General features: G+C 37.2%; 1 protein-coding gene across 13 annotated transcripts in view; it reads right to left on the reverse strand.

Annotated features, from left to right (window-relative positions):
* Positions 1–25914, reverse strand: part of PTPRM (protein tyrosine phosphatase receptor type M) — a 453822-nt gene that overhangs the window by 265607 nt on the left and 162301 nt on the right. For all 13 annotated transcript variants that reach the window (XM_032122179.1, XM_032122255.1, XM_032122222.1 and 10 more), the window contains exons 6-7: positions 20446–20620; positions 12095–12388 (exon numbers count right to left, since the gene is read on the reverse strand). In XM_032122179.1, the coding sequence (XP_031978070.1) occupies positions 12095–12388; positions 20446–20620 (469 nt within the window). The remainder of the gene's footprint in view (positions 1–12094; positions 12389–20445; positions 20621–25914) is intronic.

Raw genomic sequence — 25914 nt, forward strand, 5'->3', positions numbered from 1 at the left:
ATAAGATATCTGCTATGAAGAAATAATTAAATATTTAGATGGATCTGAGATTTACTCATATTCATAGAATTCTCTGAAGGTTACCTTCTTCTTCTTCTTCTTCATGCATCCTTAAGACGTTGAAAAGGCAGAACACTCTGTTGCCCTGCCATTTCAGCATTTCAACTTGTCAAATCAACTGCTATTAGACTACAATTGTTACAGAAGGCATCTAGGGCCATGCCACTTAAAACTTCTCAATAACAGAAGACAGCTCAAAAACATCTTAAAGAAAAAACCTCTTACGTGATCCACTGCAGAACTATGCATCTGTAAAGCTCCAAATGCAGAATAAAGCACTAGGATGTTATCTAATTACAAATCAAATAGTTTTAACAATCAATGCGTAAATCATTTTGTGAAGATTAAAACCTGCTGTATGGATGAAAAGAAAGAAGACATACAAACTGGTCTCAGCAGCTTGCAGTAACATCCAGGAAGCAACTACTGCAGAGTATGAAAATGAATGCAGAAAAGTACTTTTCTGACAGATTTTAAGATTTTAACACTGACTGCTTTCATAAGCAATGAGCTGTAAGTGAAAAGATTAACAGTAAAGTGGTAGTACACACAGCAGTAAACAACCACTTGGAATTTTAGTAGATAGTCTCTGAAAATTATTGTTATGAAAATAACCTATTTTCAAGTCACTTGTTTTAGGAACTCAGGACCATATTGTACACTAACTGCTTAGCAGAGATTATGTCACTGTAACACAGAATAAAATAAATTAATTTTGGAAGATTCATGCCAAATGAATTCATGCCAAAGATTCATGAACAAACTGTTCTGTGATGTTATCAGAGCAGTAATAGTTCATTGTTTAAATGGACTCAGAAGTAAGATGAAAGTAATTTTTACTCAGTAAAGAGTCCAACTTTCCTGCATTTGTAGAACCGTATTTTGAGATGAATGGCATACTTTGTTTAAAGAATGAACAGATAGCATATTAAGAGGAATCAGTGTGCAATTAGACTTGTGCCTAATTAACAGTGATAACTAAAGCACATAAAACACTTCTGTAAATGCAGAGCTCAAATGAGTGCATGGAAGAAGAATCACTTATCTAATTTTTAAATGAGAGTGATTCTGAGCTTTGCTATTGCCTGTGAAAATCTGGTACCCAAAATTTTTAAATATTAATCTTTTCTAGCGCTCCCTTTGAAAGAAATGAACAGGGTAGCCTCATAATGTTTTTATTTTCTTTGAGACTCCAGTACCGGAAAGCAAAGGGTCCATCTCAGTTAGTAACTGGACAGTTTGAAAATGAGAATACACTGTCACTTCTCCTACCAGAAACAACTCTGTTCAAGATTAAAAAGAATCTTGCTAAGGTGGCCTTAAAATATCATCATTCTTCATGAACAGTCTTAGATACACACTTAGACAAAGTAAAGGTTAATGAAGAGAAACAGTCTGAGAAGCCCTATCTGCATATTACCGTGAATTACAGCACGATTCAACAACCACAATTTTTCATCTCCTTTTACAGTAACTGAAAAAAAATAACAAAAGGATTTTTAGTTTCTTTTTAAAACAACTAACAATGCAATGCTGTTTGTCAGTGAAAGGTTTTTTGACAAAAGAAATGCTTTCATTGATTACCCTGAATTATAAATTATAGCTCTCTAATTTTTCCTCTTATAAATGAATACTCTTCACAATCTAGCCTCACATGTCAGACAAAAAACTGAAACTTTTATAATGGAAATTTAATTATAGTACAATTTTTGCCAGTTGTCATTCCAAAGTCATCTATAATTATGCTCAGGTCATCAAAAGTTATTTTTTTCATTTACTTGGCCAAATGTGCCAGTAACACATTGGTTCATCCTCTCAAATTTAACACTATACAACAGTAATTAAGAAAATTACAGATTTTTTTTTTTATTTTTTAAGCTAATTGCAAACAAAATATCTGCAGAAATAGTCAAAACAAAGAGCAACTGACAGACAATTTGATTTTTGTTTCCAAAGAACATAAATTTTTAGAAATGAAAACGCACTTCTGCATGTCAGGAGTAAACACTTATTATTGCTTTTTTGTTTTACATGCATTTTTCCATATGATAATTCTAAAAGATAACAGTCCACTATAAACATAATTTTCTACTGCAAAATTTTGGCACCAAAACACCTTCAGAGAGCTTTTTGAAAATTCCGAATCATGAACTAACAAATGAAACTGAACTCTCCCTTTCCCAAAAGAAAGCTCTCCTCTCTCCTTCCAGGAAGTGGATCAAGTTTAATGGAATGAGTAAGCATGAACTAAATACATAGATAGTTGTTAATAAATTTTAAAGAATAACAAGTGTGCTCAAATGATGGTATATATTGAAAGACAGCTAAATGCAGACATCAGAAGTATAAATTTGAAAATACAATTGTTAAAACTATTTGAGATGGTTGGGCATACTGAAGTGCAAGAGCCACAAATCACTAACTTCACTGGCAGTTTGATTTTAATCTCCACTATTTGTCTTTTAATAATGCTAGGCAAAGCATTTCCCAATTTTATTTCTTGTTCCTTCTTAGAGATTTAAGTTAGTATTTCCTTGCTGAATGCTTTCCAGTAAAATTTTTTATTTCCTGGGCCAGAATTCATCTAGCCATGTAGATACAGAGTAGAAAAAAAAAAAAAGAATATAGAGCAACTTTCCTTACTCATATATTTCTGGCTTCTTAAGAGTCTGGAAGAATCTCAGCTCCATGGGGATGCCCCTCTCTGCCTAAGCAACACATTCAGTAGCAATTAGATGGATTACCAAAAAAACCTATTTTTTTACATCTATAGAAGCTGAGGTGTAGTGCTCTGTGAACTGTGTCAACTTTATTTTTGTTGTAAACAGAAATGTGATGCACTCTTGCTCACCATGAGAGGTCCTTGGACTGTAGGACAGCACTACCTGTGCTATTTATAGCATTGCACCAACCTAGTACCCTGAAGAGGGAGAATTTTTTTTCTCCAAAGTCAGGATATTTCTTCATCAGGATCTGCCCCGATTTCAGGTCTCAAACTTGACGCATAGTCCATAGTCTAGGCTACAAAGTTGTAACTGAACTTCACAGACAAAGTAACTCCAGAAAAGCCAGAACTCAGCACCAGCTTTTCTTCCTGGGAACCTTTAGGAGGTTGGACTGAATTCTGCATACGACTCTACATTTGGAAAACAAACAGTGATTTTTGGTTTGCAAAGCCAAAATACCTCCCAAGCACCGACAAAAACTGGAAGCACCTGAGTGGTGTCATTGTTCATTTTCCTTTGAAGTGAGGTAAAACTAATACACCATTCTTTCTAAAAACCTTTGATACTACTTTTTTCATAATTTGAAAAAAACCCTCAAACTACTAAAAGGTTTAAAAAACTAAAGCATCTTCGTGTTTCTACATAATTCCTGGATGTTTCCTGCTTCATAGACACTTCAATAGAATTGTGCAGTTATGTGTTTTTAAAGCTGGCCAAAGCTGCTGGGCAAGATAGCACATGGTCTAACAGTCTCAAACAAAAGAGCAAGCCCTAAAATATTAAAACCAAGGAGCATGCCTGTCTGGTCATCCATTTCCATCTTTCAATACTCTTTAAAACCACTGGCAAATTTCATCCAAGTAACTTGCTTAAAATTTAAACTGATTTGACACAGTACTGCCAGAATTTAATTCCAGAAGATGAGAGAGCCAAACTTGTGCTCCCATTCAGGAGGGTCAGGGCAGACAAGCAGAAGTCTAACATTGAAGACTCCATCTGACAACATATCTGTGGTTAATTGGGTGCTGCCTCCTGCCATGTAGGTCTGTCATAATGGAAAATGGGATTACCTTCACAAGGTGGTGATATTTAGCAGACAAATCTTTCAGAAATTAGGCCTCTGTTGTCTATGGGACATCCTATTTTCCTGACTCCTAAACAAAAAGGAGTTTTTAGACTCGGCTCAGAAGTTCAAGAAACTTTTTTTTTTTTTTAACAAGAAACCTGTCCTTTAGAGCCTAAAATTCCCTTTGGCCATAGGGTTGATACATTCATATGTACATATGAAGGAAAAAGAGATGGAGAGAGATGTGTGTGTGTGTCTGTATATACACATACACACTCTTTGACACACACAGTAATTCTTTTAGATACAAACTGAAGTAAATGTATTTTGGTCACTTCAAATGTATAAAAGATTTTGCTTTGGTTTTGGATAAGACCAAGTCAGAGGAAAAGCCATACTCTCCTGTCTCATTTGCTCAAGTTTTTGCTGAAAGATTAGCATAATTAAAAATGAAGTTTGCCTATGAGTGGAAGACAGTATGGTGTAACTGTACGTGAGAATTGGAATAGCTGATGTAAGAACTGGCCTCAGAAGAGGGGAGAAAGTGCTCATCCTAAAGTTGGTAAGGATAAATTTCAAGGCACCCATGGAACTTCACTGGAAAGGCACAGAATGCCCTTTCCTGTTATTTTTAATTGCTTTTAATAACAGAGTACCAATGCATTCATTTAACTCTGCAGTAATAATATACTTCTGAAAAGAGAGATCCAAAGCATATATGAAACAGCTTATACTTCATTTGTTCAGAACAGAGTTAATATAAGGAATGCCCTAATAGTATTTTTTACAAGTATTTACAAGTATTTATAGTTCACCACTTCTATTAAAGGTGCCCACATAGCAGTCTTTTATTTATAACCACTACACTCCCAGCTTGCCAGGTTTTTCTCCATAACAAGAAATTCTTCCTGAATCGGAAGTCGGGTACAGTAACTGAGTGTGTGTTTTTTGAGCTTATCCTTGTAACTAATAAGAGACTGCAACAAAGACTGGAGATGAAGATATGTCACAGGAGAAATCATATTATCTACTTTTCTTTAAGGGTCATTATGCTTTCTTCACATTCCCTCCACCTGGCAGATGTGAAATTATTAATTTTGCCCCTCAGGTTTGCTCTAAGTTAGTGAAGGTTCATTTGTCTCAAAGAGCAGGTTAATTTCTTCCTCTGCAAATGTTTTGAAATGGGAATCTATTAAAGTGAAGAAATAAGTCTCCATTTATATGACTGCTTTTCACACGACCAAAGACATGGCAGTTCTTTTTACATACTCTGTTTCCACGCTCATATTAACCCAGCTCTGTCAGGAAAGAATCCCAAATGCTTCTCCTTATTCTAATGAGGAGCTTCTCAAAACAAACCGATCTGACAGCCAGGTTTCACGCTCTGTGTCCTTACCAACACTAGATTGTATCTATATTCCTTCTATAGTTCAGCACACGTGTCAGAAAGAGATCCAACAGACCTACATATTTGCAGCAGTTTTCCTGTCCTCTTTTTTCCCCTCCCCTTCATGTGATGGTGAATGAAAATGTTCTGTTTCTCAAGTGAGATCTCTGGATGCTCTATCTAACTAAAAACTATTTATCTGGGGACCAATGGAGACACATAAATGCAGGCATTAGTAATTTCTATGGAATGCCAGTTCTCTTGGTTGCTAATACTAGGAGAAGTTTTTGTGCTCACAGACTGAAAATTCACTGAATGGAGAACCAACCTGTGATGTCCCCTGCAAGAGAAAGACACATTTGGGATGAAAGGGCAGATACTCTGATGGTGTTTATTTCCTAAAAGAAAATGCTTTGGTTTTACTATCACTGGAAACCACAAATCTAGAGAAGCATCCAGAACAATGTAGTGGGACTCAAACATTTGTCTGTGATAAAGTCTTTCCATCACACTGTACCACTGTTTATACAGCTTCAGGGAAGGACAGGAATACAGTGGAAAGATCATGATACATCCCTGCTTATTAAAGCAGAGTCTAGGAGAATTTGACACCATGGTGACAGCTTCTCTTCCCAGATTTTGACAGAAACTTGGAATTACAGAACAGCTGAGGTAGGAAGGGTCTGGTTCATCTGGTCCAGCCCTCACTGTACACCACTCTTGCTCAACCAGCACCAACTACAGCATCTTGTATGATGCCCAGATAACTTTTGAGTATCTCCAGTGCTCTTTCCTCACCTACAAAACCATCTCATCAAAGGAGTTCAGGTTCATCAAGCATGACTTGCCCTCCGTGAATCCATGCTGACTAATCCTGATCATGTTTTTGTCCCTTGTGTGCCTGGAAACGGTTTCCAAGATTGGTTGTTCCATCATCTTCCCAGGGATTATGGTGAGATTGTCCAGACTGTAGTTCTTTGGGTCTTCCTTTTTGTCCTTCCGGAAGAAAGGAGTGGCATTTATTGCAGTTGCATTCACTGGCTTTGTTTGGTGTTCTTCTTTTTTTTTTGTTTTCAGGAACTTAAAAGGACTCCTAGGGGAAATTCTAGACTGTGAGATAAGGAGGAAGAGAACTGGACTTAAAGAAACTTTTATATGGGAGGAATTTGGATTATCTGGGTTTTTCTCAGCCCAAAATCCCCAATAACACAAGGGGAGGCTGTTCTGTAACACGGCATCAGAGAAGTCATCTCAGTAAGTAACACCTTGTGTGCTTCTTTCCAGACAAATGGCTGCCAAAGAAGAACTTTCATATACTAGTCAGTGCTGAAAATCATTTGTGTTTTATGAAGGGCCCCTTCCAAGAAGATGCATTTCTGTTTTGCTTCTCCATCAGAAGTTAAGTGAGCAGTGATGCACACACATGGACATGTATCTCATGATGCAGTATTTTCCTGAAATTCTGTTAAAATCCTTCAGTTTACTTCCTGCACATCTGAAAGCTGCAATTCACCTGCTACAGTGCAGAAAATCCAAAACTAGCTTTTACCCTTAGGAGAAAGTGCCCTTATATGAGCTGGTTAGTGTATCAGAAAGGCATTTAGAAAAAAAGGACAATACAGTAGGATCTTACTTTCATAACAAAATCATAAATAAAATATAAGTTCATTGTGGACTTCTGGTTCTGATAAATCAATGTAACTTCCTACTAAAGTTTATTACAGTTTCAGGTTAGGAATGGTGACTTTAGAAATATCATGGAACTCTTCAATGGAAAATAAAATGGTGCAATATCTGCAACCCTCCTCCTCAGGGTTCAGGTGTCTCTGACCTGAGGTCTAGCTCTAATATAACACACCTGCAAAAACCTTGGTTAAAACTTCTGAAGAAAATTGCTAGGAGAAAGAGCTGTGGAAAAAACCTGCAGTATGGCTTCAAGTTGACATTGTGCTATGATCACAAAACTAAGCAACGTTAAGACTTTTTTATATGCCTGAAAAAACGTCTACACAGGCAGTTCTCCAAGGTATAGCAACGAGAAGGAATAACTTAATTCCCTGTGACACTAAGATCCTTCCTCTTTTCTTGAAACAAAAAGGTCAAAAGATCAAAGTCTTACAGGACAGATAAAGGCAGCTGCCATTTCAACGTAGAGAAGTTCTTAGGCAGGAACTCATCTTTCCTAATAGTGATATAGAATGGGGAAGGGCATGGAAGTCAGCAGAAAGCACCACTGAGTTTCAAGAGAGGCTAGGGCACCGACACTGACAAAAGAAAAAACTAACTAGAGAATTAATAACAAAAGGATGTGGGAGGGTAGAAAACAGGGAAAACCAACTGCAAAACTGACTTTTTACTCAGAATGTTGTACACAAGACTGTCCATCCTGTAGGACCTGAACAGTGTGCCATGTCATGGAGCAGGAAGAAAGTGGTGGCACTGAGTACTGTCCAACATACCTGAGCACACTGAATTTACAAGCAGGGTTCAAGACAGTTCCTGGCCTGTACCATCTGCCCAGAGATACTTCCACCTGGTGCAAGCTGATGCAGCTCTTAACTGATCAGAGGGAAGAGGATACTCATTCCATCATTGTATTCTGACACATGAAGGTTTTTTTCACAATGCCAGTGGATGCCACTGGGCAGCACAGAACTAGTGAAATAATTTTGAGACCTTGGAATATTAACCAGCTGAAGCCAAAGCAAAGAGCAAACTGAGAAAACTGAAGATTATTCTTTTTAAAGAGTGGGGATTTAAAGAGTTCCTCTGCTCTGTTCTTCCAGATTGTAACAAGCCTTCTAGGAGTACCAGACATTTTATAACAAACCTGCAGCAGGGTTTCAAGTGCTCAGTTGTACTGGGAGTAACAGCTTTCCTCCTGACAAGCTCAGGTGATGGGGTAGAAGAGACAGCAAAACCAACTATGTTTAAAACATTCCTGTTATTTCACTGTATGAAAATTATTGGTTAGATTGACAGTGATTGTCTTTGCAAATACTCCAGGGCAGTAATTGTGTCTTAACACAAAGAAGTAGAGATCTGGCTGTTCAAAAAACTCCACAGTTTGGGGATAATTCATCAGAAGATTCTTTCATAGCAGTCTTTTTTATTTATTTTTTATTTTCTTAAATTCCAGTAGAGTTTTCTAGCACAGTAAAGGAAAATATGCTAATTTTCAGAAATTATGCCAAATGTCACAGTGGAAAAAAAAAAAATATGAGAAAAAGAAAACAACTTTCCCTAGGGGGCCTTAACAATCCCCTCCCTTAGCAGGAGGGAGGATTTTATTCTAACGTTTCTTCCTAAGGTAGCTGTCTTCAAGACGTATCTGTTCACCAGCAGATTCAAGGAACAACATAAATTAGAAAAAATGTCTCCTAATAGAGGGGCCATAGCAAAAAAGAGAAAAAAATTGCAAGAGCTCATTTAGCAGTTCTGCATTATTCAGGTGTGTTTTAACTGGGGCACTGTCTCACTACCAGAGTGCAGGGACACAGACCAGATCAAGATTTGTATCACGCAATGCATGTCAAAGACAAAACACGCTGGAAAGCCTTGAAATAAATAATTCTACGCACAGAAATATTGATATGGATAAGAAGAAACTACAAAACACAGTCTAGCTTATAAATCCTTCAACATATCTACTTCAGTTTTACTATGGACAGTTCTACTGGTTTTGGGTCCGACTGGGTCTCATCAGGAACAATAGTGACAGGACAAGAGGGAACAGCTTCAAACTGGAAGTAGGTTTAGACCAGGTATTAGGAAGAAATTCTTTACTGTAAGGTGAGGCACTCAAACAGGTTGCCCAGAGAAGTTGTGGATGCCCCATCCCTGGCATTCTGTATTCTATGTTCACAACACCACATGAGATGGTTGTGGGGAGAGGGAGCTTTGAGCATGGAACAGGTGATTTACATTCCAGACAACCTCGGAAGGCCTCCATTTCACACCTTAAAATGAGAAAAACCCCTTTTTCTGAGTCTGATTGGTTCATCATGGCCAAAATCCATTAAACTCCTTCAAACCTGAACTCCACACTCCAGGTTAAATCTAATCCAGACCTGAATGTAATTCTTTGGCTTTCCTGAGAATTACACTGAAAGAGCACTTACATTTCCATTATATTTCATCAAAAGGAAACAATGCACTTTCTAAACTGGCAACTGCTCCAGTGAGTGTGATGCAACCAAGTCTGGAGAGATCTTTTTTCCTTGCATTCTAATTATAGCTGCTTTTATTTAGTAAAGTTACAGATAAGACTTGTCTATTACAAGCCTCTGAAATCTCATTTTGCTAAAATGAAAACATATTTCAAATGCTTTGGAGAACTATTAAGATTATTGAATGCCTAGCATACTGCTTCAAGTCTCCAAGTAGTTCACTATCTTCCCCTAGGGAACAGGCAAGCAGCATGCAATTATCACAGTAATTAAAAAGGTGCAATGATTCTTCTCTTAAAGACTCCTGTTTTATTAATTCTATGGTATGCTTTGGAGACTGGCATTATTTTACTCCTACCCAGCTTAATTATACCGTCATTAGTTTATCAGCATCTCTTTTTAAACCCTTGGGCCAGTTATTAGCATGTCACTTGCTAACAGTTAACCAATAACCACTACACCTTCAAAGCAGGGTCCTCGCTATAAAAAAGCCAATTTGTAGAGACAGATTTAATATCATCATTCAATTTACATTTTTCAGTCATGCAACTTTCTGCTTTTAATTTAAGAAGGTTACTGTTTAGTTTAATGAAAACACAAATAATTCTGATGTATTACAAGACGTTACCAGGTAATAAAACACTTCCAGTACACAGTGGTTTATGAAACTAAATGCATGTTTTAAAACTCAACAGTATGTACCACTGAGAAGAACAGAAAGCATATGATATTCTTAAATATAACTAAAATTCTGGATATCACTCTCTACTAAGTCTGGCTGAGGTGGAGTTAAATTTCTTTCATAGCAGCCTGTGTGGTGCTGCATTTTGGATTTGTGACTAATCCAATGTTGGTAACACACCAGTGTTTTAAATGTGCTTGCACAGCCTCAAGGCTTTCTTTTTCCCACTCTACTCCTCCAGCAAACAGACCAGAGGTGGACAAGAAGCTGGCAGGGGACACAGTAGGGACTGCTGTGGCCCCTGTGACAGTATGGAACATCCCTGACCAAAGGGATGTCCCATATCATACAATGTCTCAGTCAGAAATCAAAGCCCAAGGAAAACAGGAGGAAATGGGGATGTTAATTGTTACTCTGTTTGTCTTGTCAGGTAACCAGTGTGTATGCCAAGGTACTACTTCCCAGCAAGTGGATAAAGATCTGCCAGCCCATGAGAAACAGTAATTTCCTTTTTCCCTTTTCTTCCAAGTGCAGTTTTGCTTCACCTATTACACTATCTTTATGTCAATCCATGAGTCTTTTTGTCTTCCTATTTTCTCCCTGTCCCGTGGCCGAGGTGACTGAGTGGCTACTTGGCTACTGCCTGGTGTCAATTTGCCACACCCCATAACCCTGCAGGACAGACAGGCTCACTTACTCAGCACCCAGTACTGCATTAACTGATCATACAAGCAGATGAAAAAAACTATTAAAAAAACTGTTTTAATTTTAGAATAACTTGAAATACTTTTGTATTAAATATGTACTTACCTAGACAGACATTTACATTATTATGAAGGGTATAGTGACCCAGAAACCCTCCTGAAGGGAACTATATTTCATTTTTATGCTTCACTTTTGACTCAGATGAAGTTATCTTAGTGTAGGAGAGAAAATCTTATAAATACTAAATACTTAACTATTATTATAACTTAGCTATACTGCTTTTTGGTACTTTTCATTAAATGCTTCTTTCCAGTAATGAGATGAAGAAAAATACCAAAATAACATCAAAGAGTTAGTACTTGTATAAGTTTGCACCTTCACAACATAATAGTGGGATTCTGACAGCAACTATATTTCATTTTGTGTTTGACATCACACCAATTCAATTCAACTGAAATGACATTTACTCACTGACAGGTGGCCAGGTGACTTTACAAAAAGTATATGCAATGGAAATACATTATTTCTGTTTAAGTATGTCATTTTTCCTATTAAAAAGGCAAGTAAGACCAAGTCATTCTTTAAAAGACTAGGAACAATAAGCTAGTAGTACTTGTTACTCCCATTTTCTCTAGCTACATTCCTGCCTATCTTCCATCAGCTTTACAGCAGCAGCGAGATGATTCAAAATACTGGGGGAAAATACTAATGACCAAAGAAAATCCAGGTCACAGTATCCTCTATTATTTTCTGAGCAGCTAAATCCCAAACTAATATCACTGCCAGTCTTACTGAAAATTACTGTAATATTGCTTTTGTATAATAGGTGAACTTTGTATGTTATTACAATCAGAGGCCAGCACTATTAATTATAACATCCAAAACAGGAGCCAAGATTGCTACAATGCACCAGAAATTGCACTGTCTCATTTAGTAGAGAGACATGCTGTCAGTCACTCAAGAAAGCAGACCTTTGCTAAACCTCATCTGCTAATTGAGACTCAACAGGTAATGCTTTTGCTGTTACACAGGATCTCTTTCCACTTTATCTACACGTTTGATATAACTGACATTGAAAAAACAAAAGTATGCACAGTCATGATTTCATCTACAATCTACAGTGGCACCGAAGGTTGCTTTCAAGGTCACTGCAGCTGGAAAATGTTAATAGGTTATACTTAAAATCATTCAGTCTTAATTCCCGCAAACTGCTGGTTTAAGACAGTAAAATCTGCTAGTGAATTAAGAAAGACGCTATCACCTTGGATATCAACTTTCCTATCACCGTGGAGTACTCACCAGCACATTTTGTTCTTGTTTTGAGAGCTGGGCCAGGAGATCCTGTTCCTCCTTCACCGGGTCTTGTAAGTAATACACTGATTTCATATTCTGTATCAGGATCCAGGTGCCCAATCTTATAGCTTGTGGAGTCCACGGGTTGTATGTCATACCAGCTTCCACTTGAAGTTCGATACTCAACTTCTCTTTGGATAATGGGCCCATCCCCATTGATGGAATTGGCATTCAGCTGTATCCAGAGGTAAGTTGCACCGACTGAGGACAGCTGAGGTGGAGCAATGGGAACTGGTGGCTCTGAAACACAGCAAGTTACAGTAACAAGCTAAGATTACACTTGCATTTTTTCTGCTGCTAAAACATTCAAATAAGCAACGGGTTTTGTACTACATTGGAGTTGAAGACTGCATGAAAATATGAAGAAATCATCACTACAGACTGATTTATTTTCATTAAACTGCAATATTCAGATTCTTTTGCTTATGCACTTGGAGATTTTAACCTGAAGCTTTTGGTTTACACCACCTAACTTCAAACCAGGTGCAAATGGAATTCTATTCACTAGACACTCCATGGCAACATCCAACTTAAAAAGAAAGATAATCTCAGGTTTTCTCATACAAATACAGTTCTTACTGGATATTAATATTAATCCTACTCAAAACTATTTTTTAAAGCTAAAATTTATGTTGTAGCTTATCCTTACATGTAATCAGAACAGGAATTTCTGCACAAAAAATTTATTAATTATTTTTCATGTACTTAACTACTCAGCCTTCATATTTTCATACTTCTGTGTAAACAGAATAAGTGCAGTAATTTTTCAAGTCCTATACTTTGGTTCAACTTAAAGAGCTTCTAAATGAAAGCTGGGGGATTTCTTGAATTTTTACTAGGAGTCTGTTTCTACCTCATGTAATGGCTACTTTCACTAACTACCACACTGAAACAGTACCCAGAGCAAGCATGCATGTGATATCCTGATAGTTTGGATTCTAAAGATTTCAAAAGCGACCAAAATTTTAAACCCACTTTTATTTACTATGTGATGGACATCTTCTTTTAAATTAGACTGCAGAAGTAATTTGCAGATATCATCTTTATTTAAAGGTAAATAACAAATTCTTTTTTCCCCTACTGGTTAAATTACTCTGCTGTTTTATGCATCACATCTGAAAAACAATTCACCTTCCCATTGGTCAAATATATTCAAGTAGAATGAAATCAAGTCACTGTAATAAGGCACTATTTGATCCTGTATTCTCAACATATCTATCAGCAAACACTGCCACCTTCTTAAGGCTACACAGAACATGTAATGAACGCAGGACATCTGTCTTCCCTAAGCTTTAGATTCAGATTTATCCTCTTCTGCTAACCATTTCCCTCTGTGTTGGGATACAGGTAGTCAAGCAGACAAGAAGCTGAATTTACATATTTCATCATTTTGTCATGGTCTTCAAAGTCACAGTTAAAGCAAAGAACATAAAAGAATGAAGCAAAAGGGAGAAAGGATCTCTGGGAAGCATTCAATATTTGCTGAGAAACAGCAGATTTGCTATTTTAACAAACATGTAATTATCCTACAGTATGCTACCTTTTTTCATTTACAGAAAGAGTAACTCAGAGCACTAAGTACACTGAAGATTAGCAATGCCTTAGATAGATGGTATTTCTAATTAGCAGTGTACACTTGAGTGAAAGCTTCGATCTGTGCAATGTGTTAGCAATGGCTGAAATACAACACTACAAACCAGCCAACACAGGCATCCTCACTGTGTGTTTTCATCTTAACAAAACTAAGTGATTACTAGCATGAAGAACACAATAAAAAAGGGCAACAAACCAGAACATCTCTTAAGATATTTACTAATTATTACTAAGTTGAATAGACATAAAAATAGCTTAATATATTGTGGTAGATTCCAGGATATAAAGAATATTGTTTAGATTTTCAAATCAGCAGTGAAAAGCACTGTTTTATGTCAACAGTAATATATGGCAAACTGATGTCATTGTTCAGTTAGTTTAAAAATTTAAAAATGTAAAAATTTTTTTTAAAGTATTTAAAAATACTGCAGTTTTATTGAAACTATTCTTCCTAAAGTATATAAACTATGGCTTCATATAGTGATAGTATGTCTGGAAACAGTTCTGACTTGACTCAAAATGATTTAGCATCAATTTAAATCATTAGGCTGTTTTGTGAACCAAGACCTGAAATGGAACTTTTATAGAGCATCCTAAGGCATTTACTTAGCCATGCTGAAAGAACAGTTAATTACTTCCAAGTTTCAAATGCTACTAAAGGCTGTTGAAGTGCCATTCAAAATGCAAACTCAGGAGTTAGGTCACTAAGGTTAGTGATTACACCAATTCATTCCAAATATTACAAGTACTCGAAACAGACAGTATTTTATTGTCTTTTTATACCTCAGGGCATATTTTTCATTTCTCTGGGACCACAATGAAAAAAGTTAATTCAAGTTGCATTATTTCAGAAAAGCCTGCATATACTGCAGTTTGATACTATTAACATAGTTTAATACCAAAAGTTACCTTCTTACCAGAGACCGAGACTACCTAAAATCAACCTTTCATTACAAATATAATGCTTATATGATTGGTTAAAAACTCAGTTAAGCAGATTCTCTAACAGAAACATTATATATCCAAATATAATGAACTGATTTCACGACTGAAGTATGAAATGTATTCCTCCATCTTTTTAATTTATTCTTTCTTTAGATGGAATAATTTAATTTTTAGCATGCTGAGGAGTTTGAATCACTTAGTCAAGTAAGTACCACACTGCAGCTCTACTGTCACTATAAACAGTTCTACTGGTAGCCACTGAGGTAGTCTCAATTAAATACTATGCAAATTAATACCTTCATCAAATGATACAATAGACTTGAGATTTTAGAGCTGTGTATGTTATAGGAAGGATTTTCAACTGACAGCAGAAACAAGTTTGTAGCAGTGGCTGTTTAGTACAATGACTTATCTTAAAGAGGAGTTCTTCCTTGCACATCTCTCCTGAAGCAAGTGCACAAAGCTGTTCAGTACTGCAAAATCCTTTTAAATGTACACTTTTAAAACAGAATATTAATCGAAACAAAAGAAGGTAAGTTGATCCATATTTCAAATGTTATGCTTTTTAGACTTTGGACAGACATGTGACCTCTTCTTGAATTCTCTGACAAATGACAACAGGCACAGACCCTTAGAGAAAGGTAGCTTTAGTGGCTACCTTACAGAGCCAGGGGTCTGCAGGTGACAGCTTTAGGCAGGTGCTCCCAGGTCACCCTACATAAATGGATCATTTATATTAAACATGAGAAAAAGACTTTATGACCAAGAGCAGCCCTTCTCTTACACAGAGGATAAAAACAAATGCAGCCATACATGCATGTAAGCTATTTATTCTTATGCACTTCTTTATTAATTGAAAACACCCTTGAAACTGCAACTCCTTCACTTAAACTGCTTTGTACTTAGATTATACAAATTTTCCAAACATTTTCTACAACATCCTAACATCTTTTGCTTTGTAGTTCTTTTAAAATTTTAATTGGGAGGGGAAAGGCATCACACTGAGATGCCAGTGGAGATAATGTAAATCTCTATGATTTAAGTGAGTTAAAGAAGACAAAAATAGACATTTCTTCTCTGTGGCTCAGAATCACTTCCTTGAAAAATGACAAAAATCTACTCCCTCATTTTTTGCAAATGCAGGAATGCGTATATGTTTATCTTCCCCTCTTTGTCACAGAATCATAGAATCATAAAGGTTAGAAAAGACCTCTAAGATAATCAAATCCAACCTTTGACCCAACACCACCATGCCAACTAAACCATAGCACTAAGTGAATGCTTTCAGGGATGGAGACCCCACCACCTCCCTGGGCAGCCCATTCCAAAGTTTAACCATCCTTTCAGTGAAAAAATTCTTCCTGATGTCCAACCAAAATCTCCCTGGGAAAGCTGGAAGCTATGACCTCTTGTCCTGTCTCCTGATGCCTGGGAGAAGAGGCTGACCCCCACCTGGCTACAGCCTCCTATCAGGTAGCTGTAGAGAGCAATAAGGTCCTCTCTGAGCCTCCTTTTTATCCAAGATAAACACCCCTGGCTGCCAGCTGGTCCTTCTGTAACTGACCCTCCAGACTCTTCACCAGCTCTGTTGCTCTTCTCTGGACTCCAGCACCTCAATGTCTTTCCTGTAGTGAGGGAACCAGAACTGGACACAGCACTCAAGGTGTGGCCTCACCAGCGCTGAGTACAGGGGGACAATCACTGCCCTGTTCCACCTGGCCACATACAGACCAGGATGCCACTGGCCTTCTTGGCCACCTGGACACACGCCGGCTCAGATTCAGCTGGCTGTCGACCAGCACCCCCACATTTTTCTCCCCAGCTTTTAGTGCTTATGTAGTTCCAATTTTCACCTACCTTTCCTCTCATTTCAAAACACCTCCCAGCTTGCCTTTCCTTTCAGTCCCAGCACAAATAACCTCATCTGGGTATGCAGCTTCTTGTTCTTGCACTCCTCACTACCCACATCGCTATCCATCACCATTTTACTCTCAAAGTACAAGGATTCAGCAAGGTGGAGGACTGTATACTAAAAGCATACAAATGCTGACCTCACTGGTCTTGATTCCTGTGCTTGGATCCAGCCTGCCCCAGAAGAGCTCAGATCTCTGCTTGCAATTAAATTCCATACACTGTATCTAGAATTCTGGGGGAATTTGAAAGATTAATTCAAAGAAGTCTCAGGGTCTTGTTGGGTTTTATTTGGTAGTTTGTAAACTAACTGTATTTGAGAACAGATCTTCACAGGAAGAGAGAAAGACAATTCTTGACATAGTACCCTCCTGAAAAAATATTACTACTTCAAAGTCCAGAGTCTTCAGCACTTTCCTATGACAAGTTTGCTAACATGGATGAACTGTATCAGCTCTTTTGGCTGGAGGTTTTCTCAACACCTCCAAGCTAAGGCACACACCCACACTGAAAAATACAAGTCTCCAGTCATTTTTTTGCCAAAACATGAGCATATGAAAGCAGGACTTCATGATAGGAATTGTTAGGCAACCATAAAAATAAGTCCTAATGCCAGCACTGTTGGTAAAAAAAGGGGTACAGACAGAGTGATGGATCCAGCATGCAAGGTTAGCTGCAGAGCGAAAATAGATGCCAAGTATGTGTGTATATTTAATGTATGAGAACAACTGATACCACAGATAAGCAATCATTAATATTTTCTTACTCTGTCTTGACGTCAAAATGACTTTGCCCTCCAGAATAAAGTCTTTGCTCTAGAGATCCTGAAGAGGTTTGGTTCTGTTCCCAGTGTTAAATTTTCCATTTGGAAAATGCAGACATTTAAGCTGCCAGCATTACAGATGGCTACCTTTCTATGCCCTTGCTTAAAAACCTAACCAAACTCCTTTTAACCAATTTGACACCTAGGTTTACCTTGTTTGAACTCAATAAGCAGTCTGAACTCTGTAATAATCTGATGTCTGCTAGACAGGCTCATTCTGTTCTCCTAAATCTAATCTGTGTTGGATCTGCCCACTATTAGAAAACTTCAACCTAGGGACCGTATGTAGAACTCTAATTTACTTCACCAAATGCATTTAATCAATTCCACCCGACTGTTCTCCTTTTGCTCAATGTTTGATTACTTTTACGTCATCTATTAGATACGGGCTGATGTTTTTTACAATAAGTGGGTTATCTGACAAGGCCAATTTCATGTCTCCTATTAGATAAAGCGACATTTCAATCCAATTCTCTGACAAACTCAGATGAGGATACTGTGCAGTTTGAGCACACACAATGACAAGGCACTTGTCTTTTCAGCCTTTCTTATCAGAACAAACACTCAGGTAAATTGAAAACCTCCCCTTCAGGATTTATTTAAATAGAACAATCAATACTTTATTTCACCGTCCTCTAAAAGGCATATAAGCTAACACAAACAAGTTTTGAAAAAAAAAACCCTTCCCCCCACCCCTTTTAAAGGCCAGATTAATTGTTCACTGACAGGCAATATTCATGTTTACAATTATTTCATAAGAGAACTGACAGCTCTTTAATTGCGCTTTTTTCCCCCTCCATACTGCTGAAACGTTGCTATAACTTGCTCACCCAGGTAAAACACGAAGAAAATAAGAGAAGAGAATAAGAATGCCTGGCAGTTTCTTCCATGTCTTTCATTTTCAAGATTTCATTCCTATTCCTTTGTGATGCCAGGTTTGATTTGCAGCACCTGAAATGAGCAGCCCTTCTGCCCTTTTCAAGAGTTCTGGTACCTGGTCTCCAGTGCCACACAACATCATGCCACAACAGCACTACAAACCTTAAAGATCTTTACACACATAATTGGAATCTACTTAGAGTAAGTTCCTATTTAGTGAAACCATGTCTACAGTGAAGTAGAATGAATGTTGTACAGAGCTGTAACCCACTCTACTGTGCAAACATCTCAACTTAAAAGCAAACGTATTTTGAAAAAAGCCCTATTCCAGTGCAGGATGTACTTTTTGCAACTTGAGTTACAGGTTCAGTAACCAGAATGAAACAGGGCATAGTAATTGTGAAGAACTGATTCTCTCTAACTTAAAAGTGCTCCATTTGACTCTCCTGTCATTCTAGCAATATAATTCCAAGGAAATCCCTCATAAGTCAGTTTAGTTACACCAGCATAAATTAGAAGAGAATTAAATTAATTGTTTGTAAAAAAGAGGAGGCAGTAATTACACCACTGTTTTCACACATACTATTGTTAAGCCATCAGCAATTCCTAAGTACACTAAACATCATGAAGTGTGGGCATATGTACATTCTTCAAGATTTATGGATGGTAATGGATTAAAAACATATATAGCTGCACTGAAATCAATCCACTATCTTTGAAGTCTGCTAACCGACATTGCAGAAAAGCTACTAAAAATTAGGAAATAAAATTTCTTAATTATATACCATCAAGAAGAAAGGATATTTACTAATTAGCCCCTAATGCTGCTGTTTCAGTACAGTCACGCAACATTTTACAGCCCAATGTTTAAAATGGGTCTTTTTAGGTCAGAAGGAATGACCTGCAGGTGGTCTCATAAAAGCTCCAACACAGGCAATGGGGATTACCATAATTACTTTGCCACTCTACAAGTAGTTAATGAGATTACACCCTAAGGCTATCCACTTGCTCACAGTGCCCAGTGCAAATTTTCTGAAAGAATCTGGGTAAGCACAAATGCTTTAATGATACGCTTCATAATTTCTACTACACCTCAAAAGGAGCACTAATAAATTAAAACACTCTGAATCAAAGAGACTGAGAAAAAATGAACTTCTTTGGCTTCCACAGTAACTCCTCCCTCTGCCTCCTTCAGGCAGTGTTCATTCCTCTTTATTTTCACTGGTGTTAGATCTGAACGATGCTTCATTGTTCCCACCTGGGTTACAGTCCACGCTTCCTTTCCTTGCCAACTTTCCTACATATCTATTTTTGGCCACCTACTTTATTTTCTTTTCATGCTAGGACCAAAATAACCTCATTTTTTTCCACCATGCCTTATAATTATATTCTCATCTCACCCACTCTATTTGTTTCTTTTTTCATCTGTCCATTCAAATAGCTCATCTAAGCTTTCATGCTACAATTTGTTTTGTCTTGTTATCTTCATACACCGGTTATTTGCAACATCCTTCTCTTGTCCTGTTTCTCTCCATTTTCTCTACAGCATATTCACTAAAACCCTACTCTTGCTTTTGGAAAATGATTTAGTTTTCATTATGGTTTTCTTGCATCTTCTTCTACTGGTGATGAATTATTCCCCATTCTATTTACATGTAAGTGTTTCCCACAGTTTTTAAAAACACGCCTCCATGTATTAAAATATGTGTATTTTATGTGTTCAATTTTTTAAAAACACCCCTCCATATACTGAAATATGGGTATTCTCTGTGTTCACTTTAATGTAAATCTTGCATATTTTGTAGTAAGTATATTTTTAGAATATAATCTCCACAAAGGAGGCAAATACCCATTATTATGTTCATACTTTTAATAAAAGCTTGTGAAGACATACAAGTCTAAACAGTGCATTTTGGGGAAATATGTAAAACAGCAATCAACAAGTACCTAGTTAATTAGCCCTGGTTTCTTCTATCACTCCCTTGTTACAGCTGGATAGACTCTTAAGATTTACATAAGCAAAATCTATTTACTGAACGTCTTATCAAGTTTAACAGGCTATGGGTGACATTCTTACTCCACTAGCAACTGCAAGCCCTGATTCCATCCACTGAGCATGGAAATACGGATTTGTATCGTGAAATACCTTTGACTATCAGTTCTGCATAGTTGGATACACCAACTCCTCCTTCCGTCCGGATCATGCAGCGATAGTTGCCAGCATCCCGCTTCGTGGCATTCACCACACTAAAAAGAGCCACAAATCGTCGGGAGTTGAACACTTTTATGTCCTTCAAAGGTGCATCCCTTACATAAATACCCTAGGCAAAGAAACAAAAATAAAGAATATTTTTAGTCATATTAAAAAAAAAAAATACTGACAACCAATTTTACTTTTCTCAAGTTCCCCAGTAGGAGATGAAAGATAAAAGCAGAAGTCCGTATGTTATTTTTACTGCCTTCCCATGTGAGTTAAGCCATTCATCTGTAATGTGGGCAACCATTAATCTGTAACAGCTGATTTCAACTCTTTATAGATTAACTAACAGAAAGATTTGAGAGCAATGTAATATTTCCTCTCTTAGATTGTTTTACACAAATATTTAAACTTATTTCTCTTAAAAGAACATGAAACCCAGCATAGTCAGTCTGTGCTTTCTCTTCCCTCCCTCCATCTGCTGCTTGGCATATGCATTTTGCACATATATAGTTGCACAGAGACATCAGTGGACAGTTCTCATATCAGCACCCACACAAGGGGTTATCAGTGACTCAGGTAGAAGAAACTAGGCACAGATTTACCAGGCAAATGACCTGAAGCTGTCTCCACCTCTCACTCCCTCAGCATGACACTGGAAACTGGGCAGTTGTATTTCAGCACAGTGTCTTGCTGTCAATTCAACACATGACACGTACGGCACAAGAAAATGAGCCCTGTGAGAGCTGAGGAGCACAAGGAGTGAAAAAGGGAGGGGAGAAGACAGAAGAGGGCAGAGTTGACAACTTGCCATGTCCTTTGACACAAAGATAATGGCAGAGAGGCTTGGCTCTCAAATCCTCATCAGAACTCATGCTCCACCTGACCATGAAATAGGATACTTGTACTATGAACGCTCAAAAACCTGCAGAAAATGTATAACGATTGAATTATGAAAGCTGCATGAAAAAAAAAAAAAATCAAACCCACCACCAAAATCTACTGACAACATTAACTCAAACAAGAAAACAAGAAAGATGCACTTTTCATACAATGATATGTATTTCAACAAACTGAAGGCTGCAACCACTATCAAAACATGAAGAAAAACTGGAAAACCCTAACTAGCACTTCACAAAAACCACTCTCTCCAGGAAGGCACAGGCACAGTCTGATGCTACATAATGACACCAGGTATGTTTAGTGGGTACTCAAGTCCCCTCTGACTTGAGGAGTTTCTAGCAGGTCAAGGTTCCTGCCCCATTAAGCTTCTGTAAACCACCAACATAGCTGGTGATGTCTGTTTTTCTGCCCTGGAGTTTGTAGTTTGTCCAGCAGGTTTTAAGACGTATAGAAAATACTGATCTCATTTTATTATGTTCTTATTTGCCACTAAATTGGAAGTACCCTTGAAATACCAGTTATAACAAAAGAGTTTTAAACAAGTCACACAAAATTAAATGCATCCATAAATCACAAAACCAAGTCAAAGTTAATCATGCTGTTAATACCAAAGAAGCACCATAATTAAAAATAAATACCGATTCCAATGCACAGTAAGGTAGAGTTATGCCCTCTTCCAAAGAAAATGTGGGTGATGTAAAGCTTATGTAAAAGAAAAAAGAAGTTTGTAAGATGTCCAAAGAAGAATGTGCTATCACGCCTTAAAATTACTCAGCTGTAAATTATTACTTGGGAATTACTTCAGATAATTGACAGCTCTTTAAGAGTCCTCAGAGTTTGAGCTGCTGATAAAGCACAGCTTCTATGATGTGGCATGGCAGTTACCAAAACCTAAACTTGGAAAGAAACATTTCAAACTACTATTTCAAAACTACTATTTTTTAATAGTTTTGCCACTGTAATATCCTTCTAGCAAGAATGGCTGCAGATAACAGGAAATAAGCAGTGGGTTAATTAGGATTTTTGAAAATGAATATTTCTTAAAAGGAACATTATTTCTTACCTAAGACAATCCTGATAATCAGAACTGCTGATCAATCACAAGCCATAAGACAGTCTTAAAGTATGTTACTGCAGCTTTCAGACTCTCGAAGGATCCTGTACATACCCAAATCTTGTGGTTACATTACACCCACCCATATTAGTTTTCCCATTTTTCTAGTTGCAACATCAGGAAGCCTTATGCAGGCTATTTTATCCTCCCCAGAAATAGGGTAAGTTATTCTCTAGGGAAAAACATTCTGCCACGCACTGATTAATTCTAGTACCTAAACTAGCTCAGCTCATTTAGAGTGTGAACAAACTCCTCTGCACTCCAGCCTGCACAGTACACCCTCCCTGCCACATGGGGCACCTGCATCCAGAATCTACCAGGACTCTTATGAGTTACAACACAACTGAAGAACCGTGTAAATATTTTAAAAACAATTTCTTGCTGTTCTCATGGAGAAAGAGATGAAGGGAAAGGACTAGGCAACGCCGTGATTTCTGCCTTAATTTGTAGTTCACGAATAGGGGGCAATCATGGAAAGATGTAACGCACACACAGTCCCTGCTGGCCCCGCACACAGAACTGTCTCCTACCACACTGTCCCCTCAGACCTCCAAGTGGCCTGGTAGAAATCCTGAACTTCACAGTCTGGGTGCTCATATAAACTGCCAGCAGTCCTTGAAGGCAACCGCTCCAATACCCAGGACATACTTCCCATCTTTTTAATGCATATTTAGAATGGAAATTGGAACCAATCAATGCACTGTAGCAGTTACAATAAATTACTATTTCACTTGGGTCCCGTAATCTTTTTCACCTTCTGATTCTCAAATACACTAATCTTGCCTGATTTTGAATGTTTTAACTGCTGTTCTACAACAGGAAATCTTAGTTTGATCAAATAATTGGCTTACATGGCTTTGTGACACATGCCATCCATTCACGTACCAATAATTTTAACTGAAAAAAGAGAAGCCAAAGCACATTTCAGGAGGCACACATTATTTTGCTCAAATGAAAAAGCTAGAGCAGCCTTAAATGTAACTCAACTTGGCGCCACAGAGGATTTCAGCATTTTTTGGCCTCTACCAAAATCCAGGTGAGAAAAGGTTATTAATTGTGGCTTCAAAATTTATGAAAGAGCACTGGAATAAAAAGCCATTATTATTATAACTACAACAAAGGCGTAAAATATATGGGAGATTATTATCAGTAAAGATTATCTTGACTGACTTCTCTTGAACATTACAAACTGATGGAGGCAAAGTGTAGAGTGTCTAATTATATGTTAGAACTCAAACAGTCCCACAGAAATCACTAGCATGACATTTTATACTAGAACTCAAAGGAGAAGAAAAAAGCCCAATTTTTTTCTTTAGTCTCTTTGGGGAAAGATATTTTCAAGGAAAATATAGTGTCTGGAACAGACAAAGACTAAGAAATATAATTGCTTTACATTCCACAAGAAAAAATACAGCCCAAGAGAGCAAGTTTTCCCTCTCTTTTGGGATGACAGCAAATGACTAGGAGAGTTGCCTAATTGATTTAAGCCTAAGCATAAAGGAACAGTAATGAAGGTAATGAATTCAAGTATAAGAAAAGTTCAATCCATAGGCACTGCAGAAGACAGTTAAAAAGGCTGCAAAGAAAAAATTAGACAAAGTAATCCCAGACTTACAACTTCTCCCAAACTCTTATTTCAGCAATGGACAAATGGCAAAAGACTATTTCTAGTCTAAAAAAATACTACTTAAAATTTGATATATGAATACAGAACCGTTTCTGTTTTAACAGCACCCACACATCCAGCTTCGCTCCCTTTATTTGTGATTCACGTTTTGTTCTCCCTGACTTACTGCAGTGACTTCAGTAAGCTACCCAGGTATGGTATCTTTTTTTCCAGCATGGAACAGGCCCATTTAAGCTCACTGTATGATAAATTACAAGCTCTCAGTGCTGACTGCCAACAGCTATTTCATTTAGAATGGCTAAGAATAACGTATCAAATGAGCATTTGTTTATCAAACATACTAGCACATCCCACTACAATTTCTTTATGAAGAATTATTTTTAGTAGCATTCAGAAAAGTAAGTTTTTATCATTCACTAATGCAACAATCTGAACTCCCACAAATAAGAGTTTGCTTATGGTATACTGTTATACTAGCTAATAGTCACTAAAACTTTAATCTCAGGTTTTTTGAGATTCTGAAATTTACCAGTAGGTCTTGCAAACTCCCACTTTTTATACGAAAGCCTGAGTCTTCCCAAATACATCATATTTTATTAAAAAATAAACAAAAAATGACAAGGCCGTAATTTACTAATCCCATTCCAGAGAGGAGGATAAAATTCGTGATTTACAATACAACACTATGGTACTGGTATCAAGACCTATTAGAACAGGCTGTTGGAGCAAATCTGCAGTATCCTGTTTTCTGGCTGGGGCTTATTTTTTTTTGGTTTAAATACAATTCAAAAATAAATATGGTTCTTTTAACTTTCTTTACTTTAGCCCTGATTTGCCACAGAAAAGTCTGAGGGGTTACTACTGATTAGGGCTGTTAACTTTTCCTGCCCCAGGAACTTGGAGAACTGTGTGAACAGGACACTTCATTCTTTGGAAAGAGGAAGCTGCCATAATCATTTAATGTTAGACCTGCTTGGACTACAAAGGCCACATCCTCAGGGCACAGCTATCTCACCTCCTTAGAGCACAGGAACTATGGCCACAGAATAAATACTGAGATCCAAAAATGAAAATAACAGATTCCATTGGCTGCTGAGAAACCTGTGCCTTTTCAAATGCTCAGAGAAAGCTTGTGAAAAATACCAAATACGTATCTATAAAAATGCTACTTAAGCCAACTAATGAAAATATGGAACTGGTAAGTCACTAGTAAGAATAAATTTTCTATTAAACAACAAGTTATTTAAAATATAGGGTTATAAAAAAATAAGCTTAATTTAACTTCAGGATATACACAGCTTGAAAAACCCATATTCCTAGTACTAGCATATTAAATGCATACACAGACACCTTAAAGCACTTGAAAATGCACATTATTTTTCCATTTTAGGCAAGTTAGAATGAAAAGAAATAGGTTGGTAGTTATTTAAATTACACTTACCGGCTCTTTTAAGCAATGAACTAACTCTAAGTCTTTTAAATGAACAGCAATTTAGCAGCAACAATCTATACATTAAACCTTTCAGAAATACTTTTAACAAAAATGCAGCAGCAATTCAAAAGCATTGAACTTCTGGGATGTTACATCCAGCACTACCACTGCAGTAATCATGCTCAAGGCATGTATCAACAATTTTGTGAGAAGAGAGTTAAAAGGAAACATCAGTCAGCTTCTGTCCATACAGGTAGATCAGGCAGCTTTTCATACATTTAATAAAGAAAGAGTTTGCATTATCCCACTTTCAAATATGCACATTTATAAAATTGTGATTAG

This window comes from Corvus moneduloides, chromosome 1, assembly GCF_009650955.1.
Source record: "Corvus moneduloides isolate bCorMon1 chromosome 1, bCorMon1.pri, whole genome shotgun sequence".
Lineage (NCBI taxonomy): Eukaryota > Metazoa > Chordata > Aves > Passeriformes > Corvidae > Corvus > Corvus moneduloides.